The following is a 27,945-nucleotide window of genomic DNA, read 5'->3' on the forward strand; positions in this document are numbered from 1 at the left end:
AACGTGCACGTTGTGTATTTTTTTCAACTTTCAGAATACCAACCTTATCTAACATACTCATGTATGTATATTGCCAGTTGGTAAACAAGCTGTTGAAAACAAACAATGCGCAAAATAAACCATAAACAAAGGTTAATAGAAAAAAACAATTTACTAGTACACGATGCTCAAAGTGTTCACGGGGTCTTTACTCTTACGGATATTTTGCTTTTGTATAAATGACAGTTTAAGAGCTCAGTCCAGTTGGTTAACCATCACTTAAACAACTTTTGCCTCTAATTTTCTAAGCTACACTAGTTATTATCATAGTCAATAATTTTGGTTAGTCAAGCAAAAGGTCTAGTTACCAAGCTATCAAGAAATACAACAGTTCTCACCAGATTGGGTAAAAACTAGGCTATCGTCCACAAAATGGAATCGAGTTCTGTTAATTGGACACGAGTTCTTTTAAAGTGACAAAGTTTTGATCAAGAGATGGTGTGGCTACTGAAAAATACTTTATTCGTAGCAGGTTTCTATTTCTATTAGTTGGAAGTAAAAATAAGGCATTTTTATTGGTTTCCTTGAAACCATAATTTTTCAAGGCTCATGGTGAACGCCTTAGTCTAGATAACGCATCCAGGCTCTTGGCTGTCTCCTCTTCATCTTTCCATAACGCCGGCGCGTAAACCTTGTCTAAATATCTAACTAAAGTTAATTTAAAGATTCCGCATCACATAGTTAAAATCGGAAGCAGACTGCCTCGAAAAAAGAAAGCTTTTTGTGAGTTGCGTTTAAAGAAAAACAAGAAATACACCAAACCGACAACATGCTTATTTGAGACAGTAATTGCTAAAATAAATTTAAATTTTTATTTATTTTCGTTATATTGGTAAAAATATACTAAGTTTTTTTTGCCTTGCTCACTAGCTCAACGATTTAGTTTTCCAAATTCTTTGCTTAAAAGTATTTTAAAAATGAGCTTGGCACTTTTTGGTCATTAGGTTAACTCTTCTAATGTTATTAACAAAGGTATGCCTGGTTAGTATTTTCGATTCCCCCCCCCCCCCCCCATTTGGTTGGAGAAGTATGACTGAACGTCTGTCGGACTTTTAATATCGATAAAGTATGAAGGGTGCTAGTTATGTTGTACGTCGTGTGTCGGGACCACTTAGCCCGGTGCTAAATGAAGTCATTGCCCCTCCCTCTCCCTCCAATGATAGCGCAACGCGACCGAAAAAGCCCTTTACTATTCCGATTTACCGAACGCCGTTTCGGGTACCGATTTACATGGACACAAAATATGGGTAAGCAGCAGTGGGCAATGAGCTTGCAAATCCTTGCGAATAAAGAGTCTTGAATTTGACCATAATGTCACTAAAATATCTATAAATATGGCATTTGCATTGCTTGCACCCAGACCAAACTCCCATCCGTTTCAAGAAAGGCAACTTTCTTTAAAAGAACCCATAAAAATTGGTAGAGCAGTAGCCAAGGCTAAATCATCACAAACCAATGGAATATTCGATTGCAAGGTTCTGTCACGTAATCATGCTGTTATGTGGTATGAAAAAGGAAAGGTTGGATACTTACTCTTTGTTTTTGCTGTATTTTTTTGCTATATAGCTACTTACCTAACTGGCTAGCTAGCCAGTTGTAAGTGCTAGGCTGCTCTAGCATATCGACCTTTTTGAATGTTTACATTTTCTGTGGTAAGCTCTTCTAGCTCTAACAACTGCATGTCAGGCAGAAAGATGTGGATGCTCGCTGAAGAAAGGTCTTTTTCACCCAATTTCTTTCTACGGAAACATTTTTTAGGCTTTGAACTATTATTAAGTGTAGATGAATAACTTCTGATTGAGATAATATTAATATAAAATCTTAATGATACCTTTGTGCGAAAAAACATGCTAAAAAGGTCCTCATTTCACCTAGCACCTGCATGTTATTGCCTGCCACGCCAATTGCTAAGTCGAAAGTGCTTACCACGGAAAATGTAAACAATCAAAAGGTCTATATATATACTGTCTTCTGGTTTATTATGATTATCCAGTCATGTACAGCCTTTATTTCAGTATACAGTAATTATGGGAATCGAGATCCAATTTCCTTGATTATGGTATTGTCTTAGCATGCTTAGTTGTTCAAAACTATGAGATTAACAACTTGATTTCAACTTAAAACATTTCAAATTTTTCTGTAATGTAACCTGGAAAACCTGTAGTAGACAGCCAATACTAGATATGGATGCTATACAACAGCCATCTGCCTAAAAATTATTCTTTAAGGTAATTTTATTGTGCAAAAAAATCTCTTATAATAATACGGAGACTGTGTCAGTTTGTAACAGGTAAAGTGGATATCGTCATTTTCCTTTGATGTCACTGAAAAACTTATGTCTAATATGTTAAATTTTCTGACGTTACGGCGCGACGTCAATAACACTACTTTAACGTCTATATCCTATATTAAATTAATGAAGCCATTACAGTGCACCTAAAACTTAGAGGCCAAATAACTTGGAAATGAGGTGGTGATGTCAATGATTTTTCACTGCATAGGTAACTAGGGGAGCACCTAGGACCAATTTGGGTAATCTTCCAAAACCTGCTTCCCCAATCTGTTTTGGAACGGACAGGTTGATGACGTCATCAAAAAACCTTTAAACCCCAATATCTCTGTAACCGTTTGTCAAAAGTACATGATCCTATACATTTTCTTGATCATCGTTTCAAGGTCTATACGAAAATTTTTTCGTGTTTTAACGGGCCATTGCTGACGTCAGCAAAATTTTTAAACCCTTATATGTCCTTAGTCGTTCGTAGAAAAGATATGATCCTATACATTATTTTGATCAGTGTTTCAACTTCTACACGTTACAGGCAACGAATAAACTATTTTGTTTTGGATTTGCAATGTTGACGTCAGCAAAACGTCTTAAACAGCCAACTTTTTCAATGTCCTATTGCCTGAGTGGATTTTTCCACGGGTTTTTATCGACTAGTATTGAAATAAAAAAAATTTCTTAAACAGAAATACTGAGAATCCTTTACTGCTTTCATCCCAGTAACTTGTAAACACAAATGAAAGAACAAAATGTATATAAAAAATAATCAAATAATAGCAATAGATGACAAAAAATTTCTACAGCAATTTTATTTATTCAAATGTGTACATTCTATAAATAAATAACATAAGATTTTAATTTTTCAGAATGCCATTGTCTAAGTCCCACCTAAATAAATGATGCCACCTTAAATAAATGATCCCACCTATATTGTCAATGCCTTGACAAAACAGAATGCTTCAAAGATTTCTTAATGAATGTTACAGTTTAGCAGGGTTCGTATGGATTACAAAATGGTTTTAGGATTTTTAAAACTAAAAAAAACGTCTATCTCTTTTAAAACCAGTAATGTTTATATGGAAAGAAATTGTATTTTAAGATGTTAAATTCAAATCTTAATTTGTTGAATTTTTTAAAAAATTTATCTATATATTACATTTTTTCCATTGTGCACAATTTTTTAGTTGCAATTCAGATCAAAGACTCTTAAAATGAATAACATTAATTTTTTCTACTTTTAAACAGGCGTCCTTAGCTTAAAACATGTTTTGATCCTTAAAGCATTTAACGACTTAAGAAAACACAGTTTTTATGTGAACTAATTTGGTCACATGAAATAAATTTTCTGGTTTTAAGGTGACTAAAACATCTTAGTACCATTTAGACATTTTTTAGTGTGAACCAAGCTTTAAATGTTGATGATACATTTTTTCTTTTCTTTTTGCTCACTCAAAATATAAAAGACATATGACATCCTTCCCCTTGCCAGGCTTCGTCATTTAAGGTGTGCGATCACACACGCACACCTCCGCACACGCCTGGTTTACTTTAGACGTGCGGAATATCACACTTCTAAAGTGTTTATTTTTATCGTAGACGAGCGAAAGAAAGCAAGCCTGAGTTAATTATTTTATTTTCTCTTGAAATGTTCTGAGTTAAATATTATTTTTTTAAATTTTCTTTTTCGTAAATGATTAAAATTTTCTGTTCGTGAAGAAAGTGTATGATCAGTAACAAAACTGCGATTGTTTGAGGTTGCTTAGTAAAAAAATCAAGCATGGTGGAGCACAAAAATAGAGCTTATAGTTATTAGATTATTTGCGTTTAGAATTATGGTAGACCGACAGCAAATACATATTGCGAAAAATTTATATTTAAAAAATTGTTATAATAAAGTTGTGCAGCATGTGCTCTTACTTTCGGGATAACAAAAAGTAATAAAATGGATACATGCATCAACCTGTTAAACTAATAAATTTATTATAAGAGAAAAAACAGCTGTCGATTTCTTTCTTCTTTTGATAGATTCTGATGTTTAATGTTTTTTTGTAATTATCTTTTTATTACAAGTGTTAAATAAAAAAACTTTTGTTATGAAAAAAATAACTTTTAAAAAAAATTCTTGATTTTTTTGTTTGGTATTTCCCATTAATTTTGAAGAGGGCAAGGGAATTTCCCATTTTAATTTAATGCATTACCCTTTCTTTTGGGAAATAACAGAACGCATATTGGGAAATTACGGGACATGTCCCGTTTTTACCCCGAGCGTATTCCAAGTGCAACAAGGGTAATAACGGGACATATGTGTTTAACGTACAACGGATGTTGCCGATTGATTTCTTTTTACTTATTTACTTCTTGAATGTAACCTCATCCCCCGGGCTCGTCCTGGCACATATCATGTGCAACAAAAATATCTAAAGAAAGGGGGGGAGGGATAACAAAGCGTATTATAATGGATGATATCCTTTTTTTGTTTTTCGATAATATATATCTACACTGGAAGTCACAACTCATACAAGTGTCTGTAGGCCTTTTCCCTTTCCAGTTTAGACACAACGGCAGCAGTTTGAACAAACTTGGGGTAGTCCGGGATGTTTATTTTCACCAACGTCATTTTACGGATGTTGCTTGTCTGGTCGTCACGACGGCTGGCTTGTAGGGGACCACAGACTACGTCCCAAGCCGGAATCAAATCCAACACCAAATGTGTAGGAGTTTCTTCCAAAATTGTTGGAGTTCCAGCCGTGTATCGTAGGCATTGGAATTCCAAATTTTCCAGACAACCATCCTTGTCCGATCGGAAAGTGTTTATTACTTTTCCAACGAAAAGACGAAATTTTTTTCGTGCAGTGTCAGCGTAATATATTATACCGAAGTAGGAATTTACTACTTCGGCCCTGGTAACGGGAGGATTGAATTGGTCCCATACGGACCTAAGGTATATATAACCTTCATCTCCGCGAACGGTAGGAGGAAACACAACATCGCGCGTACCACGATTATCCCCATGTTCGCTCTCAGAAGAAGAGTACTCTTCTTCTGACGAGTCTTCTTCCAACACTCCGTCACTGTCGCTTGCCTCTGTGCTTTTCTTCGCCGTTGGTGGGGCCAAGAGTTTTGGCTTTTTCGATTTTGCTTCTTTTTCTAGCGCTTTTGCTTTAATTGACGTAAACACTTCGTCAGATGTAACAATTTCACCGTGAGGATTAGCTCTCTTCTGCGTTTCAGTGCTGACACCAGTTTTAGATGATGGAGGTGTCAGGGAGTCCAATTTCTTTAAAAACGCTGACTGGAATCAAGCGTTGATTGTTGTTGGCTTGTTTGGACATGAATCTGACAAAGCGGGCGTGGTTGGCATACGAATTAGATTGTCTGGTTCATCGTCTGGAATAAAATAGGAGACAATTCACCCTTTGCGACCATTATACATGAATGTGTTGCCATCACTGTTCTCAGTATTGGATGGTGTGACTGATTCCAGTGAAGGCGTATTGGTCGACTCGGCTGAAGCTTCTGTGTCGATAGCGTCGAGTTCCGCGGCGGAAAGTTCCGGCTTTCCATTTGCTATCCACACATCATATCTGAAAAAATCGTTTTTACATTTTAGGATTAATCCACTTACGTATAAATGGTCAACACTGAAAATAAGTAAGTAAATAAACACTATCGATGCTTACCTTTTTTTCAGGTTGGTGTCGAACCTGTATTCGGGATACATTGTTTTATCAAGCGGATGGATACCACATTTCCTGAACCCATGACGAATATTGTCTTTTGTTAATGCCTTTTCCCATACCTTGAATAAAAGAAGAAACGACATAATTGTAAAGATATAAAAAAGACAAAGTCGTTTTTAATTATTTATCGGCCGTTAGCTTTCGGGCGTTTCTGCGGCCATCATCTGTAATAAAACTTTTTTTTTAGAATGCGAGTTTATATAAACCAAATTAAAAATACCTCTTCACTGGCCAACAGAGCCGCAAATTCTCCCTTCGTTAATTTTGAACGTGTTAGGTGCAATCTCTGGAACAGAGCATCTTCCCAATGGTCCTTTACGACTTAAACACAGAAACATCCAAAGGTTGCAACAAATCCGTAGCATGTGGGGGCAATTTGATAATCGTAACTTTCATTTCTCGCGCAAGCTCTATCGTTTCGTACCAAACGTGGGACAAGTGTCCGTCATAAATTAGAATTCGCGGCTCTAGTACGCCTTCCGTTGTCTCAGTTGGTTCCTTAAAAAATAGTTATTTAGCGATAAGTACGAGCGATAAGTAAATATACAAACATATAAAAGGGAAGTTTTTATTACCTCTTTAAACACTCGTGTTTCCTTCTCCCACTTTTCAAACCATTTGTAGAATGTGTCGGAATCCATCCATCCTGACGGGTTGGCGTATATCCAGGGTTAATTCTTTGAACCGGAAGGAATGTTGGGCCTCCATGTTGTTTGTACGAATTTGCCCTGGAATACAAGCATGGGTGGTAAGGCTCTCCCATCGGCTGAGCATGCTGCCATGACTGTGGTATTTTCACGATCATTTCCTGGTGTAATCTGAAAAAAAATCAATGCAATATGGATAACGCAGGCCTTGTCGTAAAAGCGCACGATCGCATGCGCGTGCCTGTTGCTTTAATGCTTAATTAACCCTGATAATAAAAACGATAATTACCTGAGCAGTTTTTTGTCCTTTTTCCGAAACAATTTTGCATCGCTTGGGGTTGTGTGGCAAACTGGACTCGTCACAATTCCATATGAGGTGTGGTTTGTCCTCCAGTTCGAAGTCTTTCAATGCTTTCTCCAACAGATCGTAATAATGATATATTACGAACGGATTCTTCGTGGCGTTATACCTGTTTAATTGAAGGAGAGTTACTTTGTGAATTGCTAACATACTGCCTGGCAGTGAGCGAGATTCGATCCGCGGTCCACAGAACTGGGAGCAGCAGGCAAGCTCACTACATATGTTAACAACGCACGCATGGTGTATAATTTATTAATGTTTTTATTATAGTATTATATATGTTATACCTGTTCCTTGCAAGTTTTGTTGCTTCCTTTAAGGAAAGATTGTTGCGCTCCATGAATGACTTGAGCCAATCTGGACCAGGATATCCAATACGCCCTTTATAATGAAAAACCTTTTTTAGCGCGCTCGTGGTCGTATTGCGTAACGTAGGATTCGACCAGCTCTCCGACGTCTTTTAATCTTAGGCCAAACCCCATATCTGCCAAACTGGTGATGCAAGATTTGAGTTGATCTGTCTCCACAGTTGTGAATACAGATTTTCTTCCTTTTCTGCGTAGTGTGGTACCTTTCCGCATGCATTGGATGTGCCGCTCCAAACTAGACTTGGGGATGTTAAATTTTTTAGCCAAGGCGCGAATGGAAGTCCCACATTGGGTCCTTTCAGCCAAAGCATTTTCTAATGCCTTCTTCGTCCACATGACTCTTAACCTTGGTTTATAGTTGCGTGGCATTATGTACTAATATTTTTTTTATCATAGAAAAGAAACGTGTTATTAGTCTTACAAAATAATACCTAAAACATGTCAATCAACACAACACAGAATTATTTGTCATTTCCAATCTTTTTACAACACCTAAACAGAACTGCATATCTTCACAAGTCAGCTGTTTTGACATCGCGAAGTTTGGCGGGAAATAGAGGCAATTGTAACCTTCCCCTTAGGTGGTAAATCGTTAGTAAATATGTCCCATCATTACCCCGTTTAACATGCAACCCAACAGGGTAATTACGGGACACCATTTAATAGCGAAACGAAGGAGTTCATGAAAAATCGTTGCTGGCGACCGAAATAATAGCTTGTTTACGGTTTCGATGACCCAGACAACTTTTAATAGCTGTTCAACAAGGTGTAAATTTTAACGAGGCAAAACTTGGTTTTAGTCGGCCATTTTGCACGCGTTTGATGCGCCTTGTTTGTGGATACCTACTGATGACACTTATTAACATGTGGAAGTAATTTTTTGATATTATTATAAGGAAAGATGTATCTTCGTGTAGCTGTAAAGTATTTTACTCAAATCTTTGTTCTTCACAGTGTTTTTAAGTGTCCCTTATTTGCCCAACATTTCATGGTGTCCCTCAATTCCCCCATTTGACTACTGTTTGCGATTGTATGTAACCAAAAGGGGACTTGAAATTATTATATATTAATTTGTGATAAAATCTTTTGAAACATGATGTAAATACAATGCTCATATATATAGTTTTGTATTTACACCATTGGGAAAAGAAAATATTGGAAAAAGAAAATATAGATTTACGGATACACATTTATTCTGGCAATACATTTATATTTTGTGAATGGGTCCGTTGTCAGGTCAGGAAAAAAAATTCCTACATTTCTGCTTTGCAATAAACAAACAGAGGTTTTTAGTGTAAAACAATGTTTTATAGAGTTTTTTTTTTTTTTTAGTTTATGCTTCAAGATACTAAAAGCAGTAATGGAACATATGTAAACAGTGTTCGCTTGAGCAGAGGTTCTGAGGAAAGTGAACCATGTGAGATTAAATCTGGTGATATTCTACAGTTTGGAGTTGAAGTAGTTGAGAATTCCAAAAACGGTTAGTGTAAATTTATATTGAAATCGTTACATGACTATAGAAAATTTTGCGAATCTATTTCATAAATTTTGAACACTCACTCTCTAGTCTTCTTCTTCTTCTGAAAAAATTATATACATTTATTTCCCTCTAGCATGATACAGGATTTGTCATATTCAGTTTGTTTCACTGCAATGCCTATGTATTATTCTAACCAAGGCTTCTTCTATTCTTCTCAGAAAGAGCATGTGAACTATTTAGACAATTAAGGATTCAATTTTTACAGCTCTAATAGGAATGTTTTACGAAAGGTACAATTGCTGATTTTTTTTCTTCAAAGTGAGCTTTGTATGCCATTTGCACTCGTTCTTACTAAGTCTTTCAAGGCTCGCGTGAGAGTAATTGTTTTAACCCTTAACCAGCCAGTTTGGGATCAGTCTCCCATTAAAAAAACAGCCCTGTCCGGTCCGGGAATCCGTACAACACTACTTTGGATTTGATAACTCCAAAACGGGCTGTTCATTTAATAAAACTTTGACACCTTAAAGACCAATAGTTGGGTCACTTAAAACTTATTCCATAATGGAGGAAGAAAGCAACATGTTTTTCGCTAACGAAAAAAACAAAAATTTGAAATTTAAAGTAATTGTTTTAAGTTTTGAAAAAAAAAAATGTCAATCACTTCAAACAAAACATTGCATTTGAAGCAATGCTTCGCCTCACTGTTGCCTTACTTTTTGATTGCGTTTCTTTGTTCAAACAGTTTAGTTGTTTTCTTATAGAGAAATAAATTTATGTGCATTTTAGAATACTATGTTTTTGGATTTTTCTTTTTTGTATTTTGAATTTATTCATCTCTGTAGTTCTCCAACTGTCTTTAAGCATCACTTTGTGCACTCTCCCCCATTGATAGTTTAGTTGAAAATTATACAATAACTCTGGCTTTTATTTTTGATAAAAAGAGAAGGGTGTGTGGTAGTCATTAATAATCATAATTACTGGCGTCAAGGAAAGAGAATATACCTAAGTTTTTTGTTGTTTTGTTTTGCTCTAATTTATTGATTTCCATAAAAACATAAAAAAAGTCCCACCCATTGTTCTTAAAAGGCAAGGCTGTGTGTTTATTTACGACTAAATACGATGATATTGTGACAGCCTTCTTCTTAGCTTGAAATGAGCGATCAAGGAAATCGTTAAATGTGGCATCTGGAAAAAACAAAAAAAAACTTAATAAATTAAAATTGCTAAATTACTCTTGCTAATCTTGAGTTAAAAAAACAAGTTTACATCAAGTTTTTAACTTCAAGCGAATGATTTAATAGGCAGTAATAAAATCCTAAAGATGATAATTTTCTTTAATATTTAGTCACACATGGTTGCATAGTTGGACTTGTAACTCTTTTTCATGAAGATGGAAGTGAGGCTACTGGGTAAGATTCTTTTTTTGTCAGTGTTTAATGGGGGAATGTTTTCAATAAATTAAATTCTCAGTAATAACTTTAATTTAGTTCACATGATGAAAGTCAACAAGGTTTGCTGTCTCTACTCACAGTAAGTTAAAAATCTGACACATACCTTAAGAACCCGTTAAGCGCTCAGCATTTTTTAATTTCCCCCATCGAAAAAGTGCCCAGGTAAATTCCTCAAAGTTGGATAAATTTAAAAAGGGAACTCTTAATCAAAAAATACCATGAGAAGTTTCTTATTTGTGCTTATTTAAAGATTTTACTGGGTGCTTATTTAAAGATTTTACTTTCTTATATTGAGAACCCTAAAAAGACTAAAATTCATGTTGTTATACATCTTTTGTTCAGTTTTATTTTTCAGGAAGAAAAACAAAATTGAAAATTACCGTTGTCTTTAATTTGTACAAAATTAGGAGAAATTTATAAGCGCCCAGCATTTTTTAAGCGCCCCCTTGTTTAAGCGATCAAGCCCATACAAAAAAAAATCCAGAATTTTAATAAGCGCCTGGAGCACTTGTTCGGATTATAACAGTACACGGTTGGAGTATGTAATGTTTTGACAAAGTTATAGTATTGTGCTTAGGAACATAGAGAGTTTTTTTTGACTATTTTTTTCTGCTATGGGACATTCTATATACTTAATACACAGAAATCTTTAATTTAAAAAATATTATTAACCAAAATGTTTTTAAAATATTTTAAAGAACATGTGGCAGCTTGGGATAACCCAACAACTAATTGCTGCCATTTTGCAAGGCAATGGAAATAAACTTCTGAAACTTAAATGTTACTAAAACAGAAATAGTGATCACATGTTATTTATGAAATTGGAATTGCTACTTTTAATAAAATATACGGAACTTGTATTTTGAAAAATAGGAAATTAGAATGTCGTATTTTCAAAAATATGCTAATTTTAAAACACGTATATTTTAAAAATATGCGTTTTTTGAAAAATAAAATAATCTTCTTTCGTATTTAAAAAAAAAAAAAATTTTAGTGTTTCAAAAAATACAAATAATGAAGGGGAGGTTTTCCTCAAGAGCATCACAAATGAGTACTGCGATACAAAAAATTTTTCTGAGTTTTATTTAAACTGCAAGACACATTCAGAAATATACATACGGTGTAGTATTAATATACCACAGCCATTTTCAGGCATGGCAAATATTTTTGGACTTTCTTGGAAAACTACACTGACCTTTTGCCTAGATAACCATCAACATAAGTATGGTTTATTGTTATGTTGATGGTCAGTTTATTTCAAAGTAATGTTTAAAAATATTGTTGATTATATTTTAAAATGCTGCATAGTATGTGAGACTGTTGCTTGAAATCACGGTATAAAGATCATCCTCTTTTTAATAATGTTTTGTTGTATTTTTAGGCTGATAAAAACATCCAACCACATGAGCTGTGGCAACTTTCACAATTTTTACAGGTACGTTTTGTAGTCAGTGCAGCTGGCAAATACAAAACTGACACCTTTTTTTTTTGTCCATAAATACGATCAACTTTCTGGTTTTGTTAAATAAAATACATTAACCTAATGCTATTAGCATATATTTTATTACATATTAAACATTTGTTGAACACCCTACAGGATGCTTTGCACAGAGAGCAAATGCTAGAAAACAAGTTAGCTACTTTACAAAGAATGATATCAAATTCACATGCAGCATCTGAGGACACATTTCAGGTAATTTTTTTTTGGATCACTTATTTTGTTCCTGGAGTTCCCTTAAAGTAGTTTTTAAGTGAGTTCAATGCCTTCAGAAAAGACCATTTAAAATGTAATACTTTTTTATTTTTTAACTTATTTTGTGGGCCCTTGTTAATACATTGCCAGATTTAATATGTAAATTTTTTTTTAATAAGAAACCCACTACTAAAAAGCTCCTAATTTACTACCGTAGCTCATTTACTCCTAAAAGTTAGAAACTTTTTTGGAACTTAAAACTTTGCACCAGCTTAAATGCACACTAACTCAATGTTTTATTTTTTATAAACAACCACTTCATTCGATTAAGAAAACCACATCTGAAGCATTTGGTACTAAAATCATAATACAGTTAAGAAGCCAAAGTACTTACATGCGCTACAAAAAAAGGTTTTAGGTTTCTGTGCTTAAATACCTCTTTTTAACCATAGGGGTTTATTCAGGAAGATAAACTACTATCACGGCTTGAAACTCTGGAAAACCAGTTGGAACTTTTTTCCAAGGTGAGAATTATGCATGATTCATTCCTGTAATAAGTGTCTTGTTGTGGTTGTCCGTATAAAGTTTGAAAAATATGAATATAAATACAATATAAATCAGACTCCTAACATAAAAATGATCATACTAAACTCCTTCATTTGATGCACCTTGTTAAGTATTTTATTGTTAATATATTTTTTTTGTTCCTGGCATCATATAAATTTTCTTTTTAACCCACACATCAATCAATTTGTAGTTCAGTTATTTTCAACTTAGGTTATTTTTCAGCGTACAGTGTTTATTGATGTGTTTTTGTAAAGTGGTTTTTAAATGCGAAAAATTTTTTCACTTACTGTTACATCGCTCTCATAATTTTATATATTGCAACAGCTTCATTCAGCAATAAATTTCCATTGTGTAAGGCTGATTGTGATTAATTGTGTACACTTATTTAATCCGCAAATACCTGTTCCTTCCAGGAAATAACAGAAGAGGACTTGCAAGCTGAGCTAGTTTCTTATCAAGATGAACGACTGCATTATGAATCTGCAGCTAAGGTATGGTTTGCTTTCTTTTGTTACGATTTACAAGTCAGTTAGATTGCTGTATACTTGAATTCCAGCAAAAATATTTTTCTCTTTTTTTCAAGGAAACATTGCAGAATATATTAAAAGAAAAAGTTGAAGCACTTCAAAAATGCAGTGAGTTAGAAGTAAGTAAAGTGTGTCCAGTTTTTACTAAGGTCCTCAATCCTGTTTACAGTTACACCATGATTTTACGCAAGTTGTTCAGACTCTGCTGACTCCCCAAAATTAATTGGTCTAAAATACTTGTTTGTAATCAGCTGACGTCAGATTCCAAGCCCTGAGAGAACCTTAAGCTTTTAGTACCTAAAAAGTATTATGTAAAGCGTAGCAGTAAAATAATAAAAAAATTTTTTATAACAATATGTTTCCATTCGTCTTTATGCCCTCATACTTTTTTTGTCAAGGGGATTTTGAGTACAGTATAAAAAATTCAACTTTTAAAAAAGGTATTTCCAGTTGAAAGGATTTCAATTATATTCACACAACTTCTTTAAACCTCACAATTTTTTCGAACAGAACTTGCCAAAAATAATGTAGTTTTCACTATTTGAATAATTTTCATGTTGGTAAAGCTTTGAGGAAATGGTTCATATTTACCCGGACAGGAGTTAGTGCCAGTTATTTTCACCCTGAACCAAGTTGTTAGGCCTTGAACAGGACTTGCCAAAAGCTTTCGCTTTCCACTTTATTTTTTTACCAGTTGAATGGCCAGTGCAAAAAATCCACTTAATCAGGTAATAATAATTACAGAAATAAAATGACATTAGCAAGTTCTTGTACAACAGGATTTTTTTTTTTTTTTTGGGGGGGGGGGGATTATTAGCACATTGCCACCATTGTGTCAGCTTTAAATCAGCTTTTGATAAGCAGTGAAGGCAGATGAACATTCAAGTAGATATTTGATTTAAAATGTTTGATGGATGGGTTGACCCAGCTTTGATGCAAAGTTTTGCGAGTACAAAACAGTATGAGAGGTGATGTTTTCCAAACTTTGTTTAAAGAAAATTGTAAAAAACATAATCCACTTGGAAAATGCCACACACGGACAGGCAGAAAATATAAGTATAATAAGATTATAGAAAAGAAAAATGTACCTACACTTGATACGTGTTAGTAGTTTATTTTTGCATGGCTGAGCACATTTCCATTAAAAACATTCTTTTAATTTAAGCGTCTACTAAGCAACACAGAAGATGAATGCTCACACTTGCGTTCTGTGTATGAAAAATCTCAAGAAGAACTACACGACTTAATGGAAAATCACAGATTGGTAAGATTAATTTTGATGCAAGCTAGTGATGTATGTTTTTGTGCATATTGAAAGGGAAAAAATGTATAGACATTAGAATTTCACAGTTCGCAATTTGTGAGGAAATATTGTCTTAGAAAGAGTATTAGTATTCTTATGTTAAGTATTGGGTGTTGAGTTTACAAATACAATTTTTTTTTATTTTTATCTTGCTTTCAATGTTTCAATATGGGTGTGTAAATACACCCAATTGCAAATTTTTGTCCCTAATTAGAATCCTTTACCAATATTGGAGAGGGCAGAGAACAGTTATTGCAATGGTGCAATTTCTTTTATACATCATTTGATATATAATTAAACAATTTACTTTAGAGAATGGATGAAATGCAAAAATTAAAAGACGAAATGGAAGCGACAAATCACCGCCATGAGGCTGTTTGTGAAAAGGTAGTAGTATATACTTTTTTTCTTACCAGAGTTATGTACATAGTGACATCAACAATTTTTCCCAATTTCCTTCCAGCAGTTGTTTTTGCTGGTACTGGTCATAGCGGTTCTATCTATTTATTGCTCCTTCCAGGGTGTAATCCAGAAATGGAAAAAAAGGTCGCTAAATCCTAAATGGGAATTTTAGCAAGGTGGTGTTATTGAAATCTTATTTCTTCACAACTTTCATAAAATGACCTATAAGTCCTACTGTTGTAGTGAATATAATTAGCTCCTCTAATAATAAGGGAAATTTGTGGGAAATAACAGTATAACGACTACTGAGAATGCAGGAATTACACCATGTCCTCTGTAAATGGTGCAATTAATTTCGCGAAGACTAAAAGTACATTTTTTTGCAATCCCCCACTATCTGTGATTAAACATATATTTTCCATACGGGACTGTAGATATGATTTTCATTTGGAAGTGAGAGTAAGGTACAGGTGTGCTTACTGGTAGCATAATGTTTTGTGGGGTTTATCAAAATAAGAAAAAAGTTCAAACGGGATGTGACTATGGTGGCCATTGTACCAGCATACATGAACATATCTCCCTTTTTTAGAATAAAAGTGATTACGATGCAATAAAATCACAATTGGAAGATGCAGAGCAGCGAGGAAGTGCTATGGCTGTTGAGGTAAACAACTTTTATTGATAGTGCAATAGAATATCAGGAACCTTTATTCAAGCTTGTAGTTCGTAAGTTTTAATGCAGGAATTTGACTTGATGCTTGCTGCTTGTAAATAAAGTGTAAATCAATTTCAGTTAATTAAAATTACACTTCTTTGTTAAGATTTAATGTTAAATTAAGAAGAACACACCAATCATTTTTCACAAATTCTTGATAGCATGCAGTTTTGTTTTCTAGGTGGAATCCTTGCAAGCTGAATGTGACTTTACTAAGAAACAAATTGAAGCCATGAAAGGTATATTGTCCTGTAATACGCTAAACAATGTTTAGTTTTGCACATTTACACATTGTTATGTTTAGTTTTACAACATTGATATAATTATTTTATACAATTCCTATTTGTTTACCTACTTTTTCTAGAGCGACTTCAACAGCAACAGAAAGCTGTAGATGATGATAGTTTAGAGACAGAAGAAACAGAAGGTTTGTATTTTGCTTTTTCAATTTAAGTAATTCAAATAAAAGGGGTAAAAGAGTTGTAGCTGTTGCAGGGGCCCTTTTTTGTTAATACAACAATTGTGACCAGAAAGCATTTTAAACAAAATAAAACATTACATTATTATGCTTTTGAAGCCGGCACACAAAAGAGAGGATCGACTTTAATTGGGCAAGAATTGCATATTTTTTCAGGAAATGCTAATTTTTACAATAAGTTGGCCATTGCAGCATGCCCAAAACACTTATTACTAAAAACAGCTTGCTTTATAATTTTTATAGCATGCGAAAAGGTAAAAATTTGATTAGAAATTGCAGCATAACTTCCTTTAAAAAATCAACTTTATTTGTCATTATAATAAGCTTATCTCACCTACTTTAGATTCTGAACCATCAACACCTGATCTACCATTTGCTTCAGGTATTCTTGTTTTGTTGTGATAATTTTTTATTTGTTAAAATATTAATCCCAATCATAAATTAAATGCATCACACACTTCATACTTTTTTCCTGTTTTTTTTATTGTTTATTGTAGAGCATGCAACCCTGGAAAAGGATGTTAAAAACAAAACAGAATATATAAAAACTTTAAAACGTTAGTATGCTCTAAATATTTTAGGATATACACAATGCTTTCTCTTAATGCTCTTTTTACATGTTTATCGGAAAAATGTTCACGTTAAACTACATTTTGTCTTTTCCTATTTGCAACCAATTTTTAATCTTTGTTTTTGTTTTTTTGTTTTTATCAGCATTCCTGATCTGTTAAGATCTTTTGTGTTGTAGTACAACTTGCAGAAGTTCAATCGGAGTTACAAAGAGAAAGAAGAGAAACAAGAGCTTTAAAAGGTAGTAGTTTTAATCATTATCGTAATTTTATAATATAAAAGAATAATACAGCAATTCTTTTTCGGTGCAAATTATTCCCACAAAATTGATCATTTATAAGTTTTTTAAATTAACTTTCGGGTCGAATAGAGATATTTTTGCTCAGTAAGACTGCATGTTGTGTTCTATTTGGGATCTGGAATAAAGTATGTATCTCAACATCCTCCCTCTATTCTGTGTGATAACAGTGACACTAGGACAAGAACTCTCTAAGAAAAAACAGGTTCCTTTTAACCCTCAGTCCCAGCTATTTGTTGACTAGTGTCCTAGTGAAAAAAATTATGGTTTTCCTGAACATGTTTAATTGCAGATATCTTGGTAATGAAACTATCGACCCTTTTTAATTTATAATTCAAAGAGCAATTTAACACCAACAGAAAAGTTCTATGACATCTTCATCTTGTCATGTGATCAAAAAACTGCAAAAAAAAGTAAAAAGTAAGCCTTTTTGAAATCAAAAATGCACAAAGTTTCTAGTTGAAGAAATAACTGCAACATATGTTAAATAGGAATATATATATAAGACTAACCTGTAGGTTATCTTCGCAATAGTTCTTTCTGTGTATAACGCAACGCTAAATTAGTGTGATTGATTCAACTCAACACTATTGAACACCACTCTGACTAAACACAACGAATTACCAATGATACTGGTTCAACACAATTAAAACCCCACCACCAAGTGATTCTTATTAGTAATCGCCTAGATAGAAGATCAACATTATATTCTACATCATCAAGTTTACGATGAAATGATTATACAGGATTTTATTTCACGTTGACAGTCGGCTTAGGTTCATGTCTGCAATTAACTGCTGACGTAACAAGAAAATAATGTACGTATGCAAACACGATACACTTTTCCAATTGCCCCTCCTTATTTCATAGTATTTTTCAAAAAGATTATAATCATTATATTTTATTGTAAAATATTTTTACCACTTAGACAAAATGGAGTCTGTAGCATCACAAACGGAGTCCAAACCCATTGTGTCAGTGCATGGTGAGTAAAATGTTTGTTTGTGTTGGAGCTAGTGGAAAACTACATTTTTTATTTGTTTCTCCAGAGAAGTCGTATCAAAGTTACTCCGACTTTTTTTTTTTTTTTTTTATTACAGATTCTTCTAAAAAACTTAAAGACTTATCAAAAGAAATTGAAATTGCACAGGAGTTTCAGGGTAAGTTGTGAACTGGATATACTTTAGATAAATGAAGTAAAAGTTTGACTTACCACTTGAAAAATGTGTTCAAAATTCAAAACATGTAGGAGCAGTTCTACATTGTTGTTTTAGCCCTTTTATTGGAGACTAAAGAATATATTTTCAAAATTTGTAAGCCAGGTATGTAAACCTTTCATAGTTTTTTTTAGTTTCTTTTTTCAGATGAAGAATAAACTCTTCTCTACATATACATGCTATCCAGATCAGCTAACTGTGTGTGCTGCTAAGACATTGTCACATATAGTGGGTCCGTCTGCGGCTCTTATTTCTGGGGACCACAGGTCAATGCTCCCTTGCTGCCAGGCAGTATGTTAGTGATGCACAAAGTAGCTTCAATTTTTTTTCTTATTTTTCCTTTTGATTATTTTATATTCTATAGACAAGCAACAAAACCTTTTATCAACGTCATGGACGAAGCATACAGATTTCGATGCTATTCTTACGTCACCTGATAATGTTGGTAAGACAGATATGCTAGTATGGAAAGTTGACACAATAAAAAATCACCACGTTACGGTGGGGTTCAATTATTTAACAATGAAGACCTACTGTTTTCATTGTTAAATTGTCTGTTTACTAGTGTTAAATAAGTCTGTTTCTTTCATTTTTTCCAGTAATGACTTGTATTTTTGTTATATTTTTTGCCATGTTTTGCAACATTCCATGTTATGAATTAAGAGAGTGCTGTTTTTAAGTTTTAATTATTATTACCTAATTACAGGTAAAGTTAAACATGATATATCTTCTCTTAAATTGTTATCTTAAAAAGTCAAATGCAATTATTTTCCAGTAGATCGCCACCACAACCACAAAAACCTTTATCAGGGTTATGTTGTAGAGTCTGATTAGATTGCAAAAAATTGACCTTTTTTTCTATTGCGTGTTTATTTGATTTAGACCAGTACAACTCGTGTTTGGAATCGCTATATGCAAACAAAAACTTGTTAGAATTAATTAATGGTGAGTTATTTTGAAATTGTTTATCTACAACCCCAGACTTTGAGAATTTTCAAGAAAGTTTAAGTGAAATATTTTTTAAAAATTTGATTTTCAGGTGATCTTCAGGACATTTTGAATTATACAAGTAAGTTGTTTTTTCTTTTAATTAGTGTCGTCATAATTTTCTTCTTTGTCATAACAATGTGAGAGCTATCCTAATCGTCACAGACTTTACAGAAATTTACTCTCATACAATATGTTATGAATGTTGTGGCAAAGTTCGTAATTAAATGAAAGAAAATATACCAATTTTTCTCCTTTAGAAGAAGATGAAAATGAAAAGTTTAAACAAAGAACCCAAGAAGTAGAAGAAAGGAATATTACAGGTAAAATTTTGATGGTTTTCCATAATTATGTAACTAACATTTGCCTTAAATTTCTAAATTTTTTTTTCGAGAAGTTAATTTTAATCTACTCAGGCGTCATGTAAAAAAAGAGATTCAAAGATTACTTAATTTTGGAAACTTTGACCAGGGAACAATTCATAAATTCTTTGCAATTAATGATACTGTTAGGGAAAAAATCGTTTTTTATTAAATTTAAGGGTGAAATTTTTATTCTAAAATTTTATCTGAAAGTATGCTTTATGCTTATTTATAAATAATATTTACGTATTAACAACTTTGTGATCAAAACGTGATCTCTTCATTACACAAACTTTTTCCCATGTCCAGCCATTAGGTTGAAACCAGTGTTTATCAAGTTCATATCATTCTCAAAATAAGACCGTACACTTAAGTGATCATTGCTACGGTGATTATAGCAAAGTCATGCCACAAGTTGTTTAACTTTGAAAATTTGTAAAGATCTTTTTCTCTGTGTTTTATTTTTTCATGAAGTAATGCTTACATCTGAAGTTTCTTTTACATAACCAGGTTATGGATGTGAGAGTTGCTTAAAACACAAGCTGAATAATATATCCAGAGGGGTTTTTTGATTTTTTTTGTTTGTTTTAATAGCTCTGACAAAACTTACAGTGTAAGTTGTGGGAGATATAAGATTGAGAAAGTTCAATTTCAAAAAGAGGCGAATTTAAACAGCACTACTTAGAAAAAATTGAAAAATAATTTTAGATACATCCCTCCTGGATAGGATAACTGAAAAATTTAAGAAAAAAATTCAGTGGTTTTGTAAAACAAACCTCAAACGTGGAGAAGGGGCTCAAATTTTCTCAACCTTATAAATCCTATTATTTATTTCTATACAAAAAACTTATACCAACCTGTAGAAAAGGTTGAGATCTTTCAAATATTCATACATTTGAATATATAAAATTATTTTAAAGAAGATATCGTGATTTAAAAAATCATGCTCATGCCCCTTTAGCATCCTTAACCAATGACAAATATATAAAAAAATTTACCACTGACTATAAAGGTAAAACAATTTGTAAACTGCATGAGTATAAGTAAATAAACAAATAAATATAACTATAATAGAAAATTTAAAAATTTCATATGTGAGTGGAATTTAGTTTTAAAACATAGTGTATAATGATTTAATAAGTTTTGTGTTTACATTAGATGAACTGGCTGGTGCTTATTCTGAACTTGAAGAGGTAAAAAACCAAATCATGATCCTTGGTGAAAGACTAATGGAGGAACAAGAAACAAATAAACGAACAAAAGAACTAGCAGCTTCTTTAGAGTGTAAGTGCTCGAACCCAACCTTTATTTGTCTGCAAACAAATTTAAAACCTCCTGTTCTTTTAATACATAATTTAAAACATACGTATTTTTAGTACAGTTTTGACTGTACTAAAAAATGATTGAGATACGTAGTAATTGTTTAAAAAATCGTCAATAGTATAAATTATAATTACTGAATAGTAGTTTGTTTATCAAAAAAAAATTAACTAAAGGAAATACTTGTCCCTTTTAGATTACATTTAGTATAACCATTCGTGCTTTAATTATACATTTAAATCACTTTTTAATTTTATCACATCCAAAAAAATAAAGTCCAGTTGTTATTAGTCAGGAAGTTTCTAGGAGCTAGTTTAGTCTATTAAGTTACTGTTTCAGTAAAGTTATTACAACAAGATTGGAAGAACAGACTATTGATACAAAGTACTGAAGAGATGAAAGGTATTATCATTTTGCCTGCTGTATCAAATTTAACCACCTTTAAAAAACGAAATGCAGGAATTATTGCATAAAACTTAGTTTTTAATGCTCTTTCATTCCAATGTTTAGTGTTTTTGTCTTTTATTTAAATTTTCTGTTATATGGTCTTTTACTGTAAAATTGAATTTTAATATCTGAAAATTCCTTTTTGAGTTTTTGTTGTAAACACTGTGCTTCCTGATCGAAATTCTTTGCAACAAATTACCTTTTTTACTAAAAAATTCGGTGAAAATGGTAACAATGCAGCTAGGCTCTGTGTTTTTCTTCTTAGATCAACTGTACGAAGCTCACAAACACATGAATATCGAGAAGTTAGACAAATCAATGAGTTACGAGTCCCTTGAGTCTGCTAGGAAATTAGCAAATGAAATGCAGAAGCAAGCATCAGATTATGCCAAAGTGGCTGGACAGGAGAAAGGTTTGATATGATGTCAATTTACATTTAAATGGAGTTAAATAATTAAGTGTTTAAATTCTTTGCATTTTTAATTCTTTGTTTAACATGTATTAACATATTATTTTTTTTAGTCGAGATTGAAAATCTTGCAGAAGAAAATGAAACGCTCAAAATGAAAGTTTCACGTTTGGAAAGTGAATGTAAAAAGTAAGATAAAAAAGATTTTTTTCACAAGATGTTTTTTTGAAAGTTAAAGAAATCAGTTAAATTGCCTGAAAGTTTTTTTATCATGTGTTTTCTATAAACAATTTTAGTTTTTAATGTTACGTGCAATTTATTAGAAAAAAAGTTTTTAACGCATCTGATAACTCGAAAACCAATTTTTCTCCAAACGCCACCATAGAAAATTTACTTCTTGAAATTCCCAAACTTGTTAATTACATGCTTATGTTTTTGCTCAGGGGTGTGATAGCAGAAAGCTTGTGTTTCACCAGTTCGAATTTTTAGACAATACAAATTTTGTTTGATTTAAGATTTAAAATAAGCATAGTATTGCCAATTTGACCTAGTTCGATATTTTGCAATATATTAGATATCCATCTAGAATTTAACATTACCAAAACAGAAACTATTAAAGTGTTCAATTTTTTTTAACGTTCTAGACTCCAACAAGAAAATGCTTTGATAAATCATATGGAATCGACAGTTTCAAGACTGGTAGAAACATTTTTATATATTTCTATATGCAAAATTTTGAAATGTTTAGCAAAGCATAAGAAAAATGTTGTTAAGTAAACTGTGTGTTCCATTCTGTCTAAGCATATACAACCTTTGTTAAATTGTAAATGTGTGATATTGTTTTTCTATAATTTGCAATTTTTAAATTTCTTCAACAATTTTTTTTTGTTAAACTCTGCAATGCTTCGAATGACAAACTTTTATGATTTTCCAATTTTATTTTTCTAATGGAATTATGTTTTTTTACATAATATATACATGAATATCTTCCTTATCAATTATATTAATAGCTGGTGTAGCTTGGATCGTATTCGATGTTTGGAATTTTCTCTCAAAGGGTTCTCCTATAAAAGGGGCAATTATTCAAAAGTACTGTTGTGTGGTATGATCAAAAAAATCTAATGAAATCCTTTTTTATTATTTTTAGAGAAAGATTTCTCCCAAGAAACCTATTCGTGCTGTAAGTATATATATTTTTTAATTACTATTGCTTTTTTGAAAAAATTTTATTTAAACCTATTTTTCAGGCACAACAGAATTTACACAAAGAATTTGACGAAGTTTCAGATCAATACATGGTATGTCACTGTAATTGATATGCTGATAAGTTGACCTTTAAAAGTTTGGTATAGTTTGAATTACCACAGTTGTCATGTAGCGTTTGGTTAAACGAAAATTAACCAACCTGAAGCATCTTCTGTTACTACGCATTATGATCCCCATGAAAAAGCAATGATATTATTTAATTATCAACTTGTCCAGTGTTCATCACATTAAAATGTGCTGAACCTCCATTTTGGCAAGGTTTAATTGTGGTTTCTTTATCTACAAACGCAGTTGACAAGACCCTGTATTAATTGCTCATTAAAGTTAAAGTTTAAACCAGTTTTAAAAAGTAAAAATATTAAATTTTTATTTGCACCTGCACTTGTAGAGGAAGTCACTAATAGTGCAGTAACAACCACAATTAAACCTTATGCACCATAATGTGTAAAATAAATTAACATGTTTTTAATAGCAACATTGCTTATTTCTTAAGTCGTGCTTGTTGTGGATAAAATAATAACATTGTTAAACATATAAATAAGTAGTTACAGTTTGTAGTAAACTAATACTTTTAAAAGCCAATGTAATTCAATTGACAGAATATCAAGAAAACAAACACAGGTAAGCAATTAATGCAGGGTTGAATTCACTGCTTTGTATTTGTTTTGATAGCACACCCAAAACTTTCATTTACTTTTTTGTAGAGTTGTTGAACTTTCTGTGTAAATAGGTCTGATGTTTGTATAAAAGTTGCCATTATAGTACACATTTGCATAACTTGCCTACAGTCTTATTTTTATATTTTTCATATTCCACCTATTCCAAGAAATTATTAAGAAAGAGCCATCATTCTTCCCCAATTAAAGAAAAAATCCACAATTCTTCAATGCAAAACACACTAAAGATTTACTGCTATATTAGAATCAATAACTTCATGGTATGTTTGACCAATACACTTGTTTGTTTAGATTAACCATCATTGCAAAGTACTGCACAGATTGTATGACGTAGAATAACAGACCAAATAAAAAACTAGATGAGGAATGTTCACTGTCATAAGTTAGAAAATGTTCCATGAACAGTTCATATCTCAAAGTGGTTTCACTCAAATGTGTTATAATTAAATGTAATATTTTGCAGTCGCGTTGTCAATTTGTAATTTTTTTTAGTTTATCAAACCAATCAAGTTTTATAGAATCATTAATTTATGTATGTTTAATAAATTATTTTTTATACTTCAGGATGCATTATCTGTTTTTATATACATTTTGTATTTATATTTTGGTATTGTTCTTTTTCTTTGTCTGTTTTTAGTATCTCAATTTATTATATTGATAGTTCTCATATATTAGTATTTGCTACCTTATGCCTATATACAAGAATTAAGTTTATTGACAAAACTCGTTTCCTAATGTGACATTGATTCATGTGACTGTAAATAAGACCGTTTTCATATTTTGATCACACGTAAGTTTTTCGTGATCCTGTTCCTACTGATTACTCATTTAAAGCTTCACATTTTCCAAAGATTTTTTTATTCTGACTACTGTTACTCACATCTTTTATTTTCTGACAAAGCCTAATGAATGTCGACTGACCTTGACTCACTACCGCAATAATGATTAAAATAAATAAATATAATTATTGTCACTTGAATATAGGAATACGAAAATAAATGCATGTTTGTCTCTGTTTTTAACACATCTACAATAATATATTTGGTAAGATGAGTTAGCAAACTGATAGTCATAATTTTCTTAACTCCTGTATCAGGCAAATGTATATTTTTTTGTTTTTAATATTTTATGACCATTTTAGTTTCCTAAAAAAAAGCTTTTACATAACACAAAAATGAGATTTTTTATAAGTACCCTCTTTCGATTTCTGCCCCCTTCGAATTGGTGCCCAACTTGAAAGTAAAAAGTTTATATAAGCGCCTGGGGCGCTTAATTAAGCATTCACTTTCACTGCATAGAGATGTGAATTGATATAGCTAAAATTCGTTTTGTTTGTGTCTTTAAAAGTTTTACAATGATTTATTTTTTAATTTAGTTGACAAAAGTATTATGTTCGTATTGATAGAAATATACATCTGTAAGGGAAATAGTTGTCTTTGTTTTAGTAACTTTTTTAAAAAGAAAATAAGGGAAGAAATTTTTACTGGAAGAGAATTTTGCGAGTTTTTTTTTGATTGTCTGTGATACTGGAAAAAAATTATAGTCTACCCCCTTCTCTTTACTGTTATTCACATTCCTAAATTGCTTTACAAATTTTTTTACTTTTAAGATCCCGAAGATAAATTCCACAAAAAAAATTGGCTGTTAGCAATTTGCAAAATTAAATTCTTGCAAATTTTACCAAAATAGATTCTTAAAAAAAACTTGTTTTTATTTGCAAATTTAAATTTAAGCGAAAATTTCTTCTCTTAAAGTAAATGCAGGTTTTACTATATTTGGTTCTTAAGGGAGAACTAACGTAGATGACTACATATTTGTTTTATGGAATAAAAACACTCTTACGTATTGGGAAAACAATATTTCCTCTTTTTTATGTCCAAATTGTGGTTACAAAATGCGATAATTTCAACTGACGCCGCCATTATTTCGTAAATCGGTTTATAAATATTTTTTGATTTGTGACGTCACACGTGGCAAATTCTGGCAAATGAAATGAAAACATTTATTGTCCTAAAAGATGTTATTATACATAAAAATATAGAAAAAGTTTCACACACGTGACACTTGTAATTTTCATTCAGTTGATTAATTTGACACTGTATTTATTACAGCAAAACTAAACTAAACTAACCATAACATAAGTATATTAATTCCAAATTAGAGCACAGACTTTTAACATTGTACCAATGCTTCTCTAATATAAAAAAAAAATTACACAGTTCTTATTCACACCATGATGAATAAATCACGCCCAACTTGTTATCAATCGTAGTTCTGCTTTAAGAATGATCTTAGTGTAAGTATGTTAGTTATAAACTAGTTAAGGGGTCACTGGCATGATTTGCAGTTGAAATGTAAAGCCCACTATTTTAGCTGTGCCTTGCCAAACCAAACTCATAAACTTGTATTGAGTCAGCTTGGCACAACTTTTAAAACGATTCTGGTATCCTAAAAAAACTTACAATACGCCACTGGAAAAATTTAAGTTTTCAACAAGATATATGTTTATAAACTCAAAGACAGTGTTTCATATACAGCAAGTACTAATTGCTTTCTTCCATACTTTCCTTGACCACAAACATTTTTGTTTACTGTATAGCCTGCTATGTTATGAAACTTTTGCAAAACATTTCTCACATATTATTTTATTTCTCTAATTTTTTGGAATTCTGACTCTTTTTTTAGTTTGTTGATAGTTAACCTTTTTCTCATCCTCTGTTCATCTTTTTTTAATTTCACATTTTATTTAGTAATCTTTACCACTTTGAGATATGGGCACATAATTAAAAAAATTGCACACAGTCGTTTATGAATGTTTCACACTGCCTGGTACACAAATAAGATTTTCCTTGTGCTTATGTCAAAGATAAAACAACACTGATAATTTTAATCCAATTCAGATCATGAATCTCTATTCCCTTTCTGAAACAATCTGGAAGCAATCTTGTTAGCAGTGTGACCAGGTTTTATAGCACATATAGAAGAGAAAAAGCTTTTGTGTTTAGGATGACAATCTACAGGACCAATTAGATTCAGCCAATCAATCTATTGAAGAGTTGTTATATCAAAATCAAGAAGAGCAATATAAACATGTTCAGCAACAAGGAAAACTGGTTTGTTTGTTTGTTTGTTTGTTTGTTTGTGTGTTTGTTTGTTTGTTTGTTTGTTTGTGTGTTTGTTTGTTTGTTTGTTTGTTTGTTTGTTTGTTTGTTTGTTTGTTTGTTCTTCTTTCCATTCGTTCGTTCGCCAAAAAGTGAGAACACGCTAGTCTGATTAGTCTGGTTTGATTCAACAAATTTTAGGTTGTTTTCCTTAAATCCTGAAACAAACGCTTCTTTTAACACTTAATAAATTTATAAAAGGTCAATTTTTTTATAGACAAACTTTGTTAAAATCAGTAACACTATCTGTTAATGTGTTGTTGTAATAAAATATCTACTTGTTAAGTTCAAACAATTGAATTTAATTTTTGCTGTCGTTTTAGGTGAATGTTGTTTTAACATTGTTTATTTTGTTTGTTGCATTTGGTGCATTGGTGATGTTGGATATTATTAAAGTAACTCCAGGAAGCTTACCAGTACTAGATGAACACACTTGGACTGATATTTGGGAGTTTTTGTTTTGACAGCTCCCTTCTTCTCACAAGCTGCATGCTAATAGTACCTTATAAAACCTGTTGTTCAAGATTTGCAGATATCTTCATCTCCTTCAGATACTATTGTACCCATGAAAATCAATTTATAGACTATGAATATATAATATTGTTCTATGTGCCTTCCCTATTGATATTGTTGAATGTTATGAGTAATATATTATTGCCAATGTAAACATTATCATTGTGTCACCATCTCCTCATTGTGACAACTCGCTTTCACAGTCTAAAAAAAGTAAAAACTAATTTTTCCAGCAGCCAATTTTTTCTGATTACTCTCAAAAAATCTGACAAGCTTTATCTTGTTTTCTTTTTTTTTGGATTTACATCTTTTTTCCAGTTTTTGTTATCATTATAAAAACAGTTTGTACAATTAATAAAGTTATTCAAATATAATATTTCTTGTAAATGATTTTTATAGTAAAGTAAATTCGGAGAAGTTGTAAGTTATGTTGTAAGATGCTTTTTAAGAGTATTTATTTCTAGATTGAAGTCATTCACTTTTTAGTATTTCTTTCCCTTCCTCTTGATAATGCTGTTTTCTCTCCCAGCTATTTTGTTGAGAGATAAACCTCTCTAATTCATGTCAACACTTACCACTGGCAATATAATAAATACAATTCTTTATTTACATAGGTAAAGATTTGATTTGGATTTGCACGTAAATTGAACCTAGAGAAGT

The 27,945-nt window shown here is 32.0% G+C and overlaps 1 protein-coding gene across 4 annotated transcripts; it reads left to right on the plus strand.

Annotated features, from left to right (window-relative positions):
* The first annotated feature begins 1,246 nt into the window (after positions 1-1,246).
* LOC130626208 (sarcolemmal membrane-associated protein-like) lies at positions 1,247-27,763 on the plus strand. 4 transcript variants are annotated; one of them, XM_057441317.1, is made up of 33 exons: positions 1,247-1,559; positions 8,775-8,922; positions 10,268-10,331; positions 10,410-10,452; positions 11,755-11,808; positions 11,971-12,066; positions 12,519-12,590; positions 13,047-13,124; positions 13,217-13,279; positions 14,326-14,424; positions 14,776-14,850; positions 15,455-15,529; positions 15,762-15,819; positions 15,945-16,007; positions 16,402-16,440; positions 16,556-16,615; positions 16,807-16,869; positions 17,855-17,911; positions 18,027-18,086; positions 18,201-18,248; positions 18,508-18,588; positions 19,026-19,088; positions 19,183-19,212; positions 19,391-19,453; positions 20,651-20,776; positions 21,152-21,214; positions 21,525-21,671; positions 21,782-21,857; positions 22,313-22,367; positions 22,816-22,848; positions 22,916-22,966; positions 26,617-26,724; positions 27,096-27,763. In XM_057441317.1, exons 1-33 carry the CDS (start codon positions 1,374-1,376, stop codon positions 27,234-27,236), a joined length of 2,538 nt encoding a protein of 845 aa, XP_057297300.1. In that variant the 5' UTR covers positions 1,247-1,373; the 3' UTR covers positions 27,237-27,763. The 4 variants fall into 4 exon arrangements, with proteins under 4 accessions (XP_057297300.1, XP_057297301.1, XP_057297302.1 ...); XM_057441318.1 differs by having other exon boundaries at positions 19,394-19,453; XM_057441319.1 differs by lacking the exon at positions 21,152-21,214.
* Positions 27,764-27,945: the final 182 nt, after the last annotated feature.

The sequence above is a fragment of the Hydractinia symbiolongicarpus genome, chromosome 14 (assembly GCF_029227915.1).
Source record: "Hydractinia symbiolongicarpus strain clone_291-10 chromosome 14, HSymV2.1, whole genome shotgun sequence".
Taxonomy (NCBI): domain Eukaryota; kingdom Metazoa; phylum Cnidaria; class Hydrozoa; order Anthoathecata; family Hydractiniidae; genus Hydractinia; species Hydractinia symbiolongicarpus.